This window comes from Magnolia sinica, chromosome 14 (genome assembly GCF_029962835.1).
Source record: "Magnolia sinica isolate HGM2019 chromosome 14, MsV1, whole genome shotgun sequence".
Classification (NCBI taxonomy): Eukaryota; Viridiplantae; Streptophyta; class Magnoliopsida; order Magnoliales; family Magnoliaceae; genus Magnolia; species Magnolia sinica.
The window spans coordinates 65,588,744-65,595,665 of NC_080586.1; the positions used below are offsets into that span (position 1 = coordinate 65,588,744).

Genomic DNA, 6,922 nt, shown 5'->3' on the forward strand with positions numbered 1-6,922 from the left:
TCTGTGTAAGTGGATTTGGAGATTTGGAGCATAAGATGGGGATCTACGGAAGGAGTTCTTGGTGCAAAAATATGTGGTTGAGGGTTTGGGGTGGTGGCCTAAACGCATTCCATTATATAGAGGGCCAAGTGTATGGAGATCCATCTTGAGTCTCAAAGAAGTGGTTCTAAGGGGGGTGGGCTTAAGTGTGAGTGATGGTTCTAAGTTTTAGTTTTGGAAAGATATATGGTTAGGTGGCTATCCCCTGCGGAATCTTTACTCGCGGCTAGCTCAAGTGACTTCAGATCTAGATATTTCGTTTAGTGGTTGCTTCGATGCTTCAGGGGGTGTTTGGGTTCCCCCATGTAGAAGAGATCTCCTTGAAGATGAGTTTGGAGAACTCATGGCTCTTTTTTAAGCAGCTTTCAGGAATATTGATTGCAGGTGGCAACAACTCTATATGTTGGCTCTATTCCAAGTCCAACAAGTTCTCTGATGTAGGACAATTAACCACTTGCTCTAAAAGCTCAAACTAATAGAGTATGGCGAATTAATCCCTTTATCTCATAGCCCATGCCCCAAATCCATGGGTTCCGTGGGCCGCCCACCCTAAGTGTGCCCCTGCATCCCACAGGCCACCCCACTCGAGCCCAGTGTGAAAATGCCCCCGCATTAATCATCCACGATGAGAAGTCTCGAACATGAGACCTCCCGCTCTGATACCAATTTGATGTAGGACAATTAACCACTTGCTCTAGAAGCTCAAACTGATAGGGCATGATGAATTAATCCCTTTATCACATACTCTAGGCCCCAAAATCCATAGGTTAGGTCCTCGGCCAAACCCTCCTCTTGGGCCCTAAATACATGGGTTTCAGCCCCTTGTGGGCCCCAAATCCATGGGTTCCGCAAGCCACCCACCCCGAGTGTGCCCCTCCATCCCACAAGCCACCCCACTCGAGCCCGATGTGAAAATGCCCACACATTATTCTCAATCAGGTCTCTTTATCTTCACATGTCAGGTGGTCCTTCATACAGACCCAAGGCACATATATTTCCTATTTGGTTCTATGAGGCCCCGAAGAAGGTGGCAGCTTTTGCCTAGCTCATGGGGTGGAATAAGATTCTCATTGTCAATAATTTGAGGAAAGGGGGATTTACGATAGTGAACGTTTGTTATTTATGTTGGAGAATTGATGAATCAATGGATCATTTATTTTTACATAGCCATTTCGTGAGGAGCTATGGATTGGTGTGCTAGATCACTTTGGAGTTATATGGGTGATGCCGGAGTCGATTGTCGATCTTTTTGTCCATTGGCATGATGGAGGGATGGTAGCAGCTTCCAGGAGGAGATGGAGACTTTTCCTTTCCGTTGGTCTATGGGCTGTATCGGCAGAAAGAAACAATTGGTGTTTCCGAAACTTGAGTGGATATGCCAGGGGTGTTTTTCTTAAAGTGATGGCGCATGTTGTTGAGTGGGATGGGGTGATGTCTATGTAACATCTTTACTGTTTTCGTTTTTTTCTCTAGTTTTTCCTCTTTTCTTTGCATTCCTTCAGCTTTGCCGCTTTCAATAAACTGTCACCTTTCAAAAATAATTCTAACGGAGCATTGTATAGTACCAGTAAACAAATAGTACCTCTGTTCCAACTTCATATCTCTCAATAGAAGCTATCATCTGCAAACACATGACCCTAACTTGAGCATGATAGACACTAACCCATCCTGGCAATAAAATGTTAGGGAACAGAATGAGCTAAATAATTCAAAAGAAAAAGGCAAATAGAAACAGATATTATAATTCAACGAGAATGATAAACCTTGCTTAGAAACTTGGAGACCTCTAGAGCCCTCACTAACAACATTTCCAAAATTCCAGCATGATTGCTGTCGTAACAACATTGATGAATTAATGGGTTGATGAAATTGAAGAAAGAAGCTTGAATTATGCAGAAGCGTTCCATGACTCATCAGTTCCCTGTTAGAAAAAACAAATAATATCATCAACAAACAACTGAAAGTCCATGAATTTTGCATGTGGAATAGAGGAACGACAACTCAAATGATGAACAGAATGTTGTTGCTGCATTTTGCAGCCTTGATTCATGACCACCAGTGAACATAGCAAGTCTGTGAATATAATGATGCATTACAAATCTTGCAACATCTCAATGCGTTATGCAGACAGGACCCAACTTGGAATTTTCAAATTTATGCAGAGTTGTAGTTGAAACTCACCTCAAACAGTCTCCAAAAATCCTCGAAAATAACCAAAAACTCATATATAGATCCTTTTGAGGTGGCTATAGATCTCTCTCCAAAAGGTAGCCATCCAAATCCCTTCCCCTTCCCTGACTGGCCAGCGAGTGCAAGATCCAAGGATGCATCAGGTCAAACCCATTTAGCCTATGTTGAGGCCTGAAAATAACCTGGTTTGGTTGTCAAGTAGACACACGTGTGTTGATGTCCAAGATTGCTTGTTAACCACCTGTCATTCATTTGTTTTTCTAAGCACCATCAACTCTCTTCATACACATGTCCCATTTGATGACCACACCAGCCTGACATTTTGCAACAGCACATACATGGTGAGTCCCACCAGATGAACAACCCAGATCTCCACACGGATGCTGATTGGAAGGTGTTGGTTTAGGATTAGGATGGCTTGTCTCTTGTGAATGGCTATTACATTTCAACCAAGATAGGAAAAGAGGACAAGATAAGTGAAAAAGGTCCCATTCCTTAACAAGGATTCCTACATTAACTCTAATTGTGAGATTAGAATATATACCACACTCCTTAAGCAAAGGACACAGAACGAAAATAAGATAATGGCACAAGTAAAATCAAACATGAAATAAATTTAGAATAACATCGAATGTTGTCTAATGTGCATAACCTTCTCAAGGGACGGCCTAATGGTTTCTTCCATCCATGGAGATTGTTGCCATTTTCCATAATATAGGGGATTTGGAAGAAATGGAACAATAGCATTTCACAGAACCCCTCCTCTTATTCATGATGAGGATCAAGTTCTCTCTCATGAATTGGACCCTCACAGCAAAAGACTTTTAAATTATAGTTTTAATTGGATGAAATAAAATCTATTTGTCCAAGTCAATTCGGTTGCAATCTTGAATGAATCGAGTCCAGTAGTTTCACTTTCAGGCCCCTTTAGGCTTTGACTGATCCGAGATAGACTGAGACCAGGAGCAGTTTTAGCCAAAACAAGTCATATACCAAAACCAACATTTAGAACCATACGTTAAAGTGCCCAGATATCAGATTTTGATACAAATTTCTGCACGATCATTAGGGAGAATCCACACCCTCCTGAAAGCTTGATGCTTGAATCCCACCTCAGAATGCTGATGAAATCTTAAAACAAATGGTAGCTTTAAGGGGATCCAAGGCTTTCCAGGATTGCAAGTGTCGTGCATGACGATAAGGGCTTGTTTGATCTTCCAATTACAATGGCAAATAGTTGTAAATGGGTCATAATTATTTACTTTTGTAATTGCATGGTCAAATCACTTGCATTTTACTGCAATGATGACTTTACTACATTGTTTGTTTCACCTAAGAATCTCTGAAAAATGGTGGTTTTATAGTGTAAAAATGTAATGATAATATTTAACGTTACCTCCTTCCTTTACCCATGTAATTGACTCTTGATATATGAGCCATAATTCATGTTTAAACAAACACCTGAAAATGATAATGATGGCTCATTTACTTTGCATTTCATATGAAATTGGAAAATCAAGATGCCTGTAAGTTGGGTAAAATGAAAGTGACTTACAGGGAAGTCACTTACAGGTGGTGTTTGGGGGAGGAAATTCACCTGTAAGTCACTTTCAGGCAAATCTTCCAGGAAACTGCAGGGGGTTGGGGGTGAGAAGTCACTTCCCAACATTCAGATTTTTGAAAAGAGGGAAAGGGGGAGAAATGCACCCACAACTTACTCTCTCTCTCTCTCTCTCTCTCTCTCTCTCTCTCTCTCTCTCTACAATTGATGTGGCCTTGACAGTGGGGCCCACCTTATGTATTGATATATCCACACTGTCCATCAGTTCTGCAATCTCGTTTTAGGGCCAAAAAATAAGGCTAATCCAAATCTCAAGTGGGTCACATCATTGGAAACAACGGTGATTGAATGTCCAACATTAAAGACTACACAAGGCTCATCATTATGTTTATTTGCCATCCAACCTGTTGATAAGGTCACACATACGTAGATAAGGGAAAAAAATAAATATAACCTTGATCCAACTCGTTCGTGGCCCACAAGAAATTCTATTAGTGAACATTCAATTACCATTGTTTCTTGTGGTGTGGCCCATATGAGATTTGGATTATTTTTTTTCGGGCCATGCCTCATAATGAACTGATGAAACATACATCAAGGTGGGTCCCATGGTCCAGTCCATCATGGCGGACCATTGCTCTTATATTTAATTTTTTTTAATTTAACTATTGCCCATTAAGTTGGACTGTTTTTTTTTTATTAAACCACCTTGTGTGAGGTCCCAGAAGTTATACAATGATCAAGCTCTATTAAGGCTTTCAAGATTGGCATTGAGTGAGAAAGCCGAGTTGCTTCCAACAATTTGAATCATATGCGATCTAACTCTATAAATGAGTTGTTATCAACATCTGCTTCTGGAGTTATGAATGATCTAATGTCTTCAATAGCCTCGAAAGAATCCATAGTCTCTTTGTCGGATGTTTCTTTAATATGTTGCACTATTTTCTCATAGTCATTCTTCTCGTTGTAAATCCAGCAAAGCACCCAATCATCTAGCTACAACAAAAAGATTTCTCAATAAGGCCAATTAAAATTTTCCCATAGTTTCCTACCAATTCTTATATTGAGTTATTGCTCTATATTATAGGTATTTTGAATCCATCGGCCCACTTCATAATTGGTTTAACTTAAGAATTAGCTTAAATATTAATCTAGATGGGCCTAACAAAATTGTATATTTGGTGCCAAGTTTTTTTAATGTAATCATAATATTTTGGAATGATTCCCTATGGTAAACTTGGTTCGATGTGAATATACAACTTCTTACTTGTAAGAAATTTACAAGTTACCCAAACACAAAGACCGACTTACCTGTAAGTGACTTACAACTTACATCCAAACAAGATTACCTGCAAGTGACTTTCACATGTAAGTGACTTACCTATAAGTCACTTACAACTTAAAGAACTTACATGCATCCAAACAGGCCCTAAGGGAAATTGGATTGGCTTTCTCATGCCCGGGATTGGAGATTCCAATCAGGCTGACTTGGAAGCAATGAAGGATAGGGATTAAGCTCTATTGTGATGAATTTAACAGGCCACTAATTCTTGGAGGAGATTCATCAAATGCCATAGCATGGTGTTTTGGTCTTGTAGCCTCCTAGAAGATCAACGGTTGTATCTGATTTTCATTCTTTTGAAAAATATTAAGACAAGTCGTACGATCGAAGAGGTGAGTCACAGCTCATGTCTAACATGCCACAAGCATACGAAATTCAGGCCATTTATCAGGTGAGGCACCAAAAAAAAAAAACTGTAAAGGGAAAAACAACAAACAACTTGCAGGCATAGCACACCCAATGAATGGACCAGCCTGACTTTCAGCCAAGGCATCTTCACATTGGGCCCACTCAATGAATGGCCCGGAGCCAAGTATGCACATGTCCATGGCTCACTTCCTCGAATCCTCACAGACATCGCATCAAGTTCATTTTGCCTCTCCGGCGACTCTGGATCCAACACGCGCCCTCGGCACTGGGGCCCGCATGCTGACTAGTCCGACAATCCGAACCGCCCATGTTGTCGACACTATCATATAGGGGCCAATCCTGATCAACAATTGTCACCATCACTATCCGTAGATGACTTTCAAACACTGAAAATAAATTTTCAGTGGCTCTCGTACAACTCTAAGAATCAAAGGTCAGGATCATCACTGGAGTGTGATCAAGGGACAATCACAGCATGTGGGCCCCAGCGGGAAGCAACAGACGCCGTCGGATCCTGAGTTCGGACAGTGGCAAAATCAACTCTTCTTCTTACATCCTAACCCTTTATGAGAAGTATTTACAGAGAGAGAGAGGGAAGACTAAATTCCGTGTTCCAATGGGTACACAGGAGATTGCATGCCAATAACTCCTATCCGTCCATTCGCTGTAGGCGAATCTCTTTGCGCGTTCGAAAGTTGGATTCCCGCCAATCCAGATTATGAAATGTGAGTAGAGATCCCCGCCCGAAATGAACGAACGGCTGGGAGCCACTGGCACACGGTAGCCTGTGTTCCAGTGAGAACACGCAATCTCTCTCTCTCGCTCTCTCTCTTCCTCTCTTCCTAAGGTTCGAAGCTTACCTTTAAGATTTGATTCGGAGGCCACGGAGAGGGAGAGAGGTGGGGTTTTTCCTTTGAGAAATTTGCGACTGTACGACCCATTTATGGCCCATTTAGGAGACTAAGCCCACCTCATTTTCCCTCATTATCCTTTGCGAGAATACGCCCCAGCTGTACGGATGGCTTGCCAAAGGTCGAAAATGCCCCTGCTTGTTCCTTCAAGCGGATAGGTGGGGCTCAAAGACGAGCGCTGACACTCCTCGAACTCCGAGTCGTACGAACGGTTCAAAAGATATCAAAGTTACATGGGCCCCACAGTTACGTATTTATTATATCCACAACGTTCATCCATATTTCGAGATCATTTCGGAGCATTATCCAAGCAAAAAAAATCATATCCAAAGAGCAACTGGACCACACCACAAAGAGCAGCAGAAAATTGATTTTCACCGTGGAAACTTTTGTAGGGCCCACCATAACATTTATTTTCCATCCAATCTATTCATAATGTCACAAAGACCTGGATGAAGAGGAAAAACAAATTTTGTAATGATCCAAAACTTCTGAGACCCCTAAAAGGGT

At 41.4% G+C, this 6,922-nt stretch overlaps 1 protein-coding gene across 7 annotated transcripts in view; it reads right to left on the bottom strand.

Moving 5' to 3' along the window:
- Window positions 1-6,416, bottom strand: part of LOC131226014 (uncharacterized) — a 77,390-nt gene extending 70,974 nt beyond the window's left edge. For 2 of the 7 annotated variants that reach the window (XR_009161628.1, XM_058221660.1), the window contains exons 1-2: window positions 1,803-2,188; window positions 1,622-1,707 (exon numbers count right to left, since the gene is read on the bottom strand). Coding sequence is in view for 5 of the 7 variants with exons in the window: in XM_058221660.1 (XP_058077643.1) it covers window positions 1,622-1,707; window positions 1,803-2,019 (303 nt within the window). In the remaining 2 variants the exon portion in view is untranslated. Of the gene's footprint in view, window positions 1-1,621; window positions 1,708-1,802; window positions 2,193-2,220; window positions 2,891-6,361 lie in introns of those variants that run through there. The other 5 variants (XM_058221659.1, XM_058221658.1, XR_009161627.1 and 2 more) reach the window with 5 other exon arrangements.
- Between the last annotated feature and the right edge of the window lie 506 nt (window positions 6,417-6,922).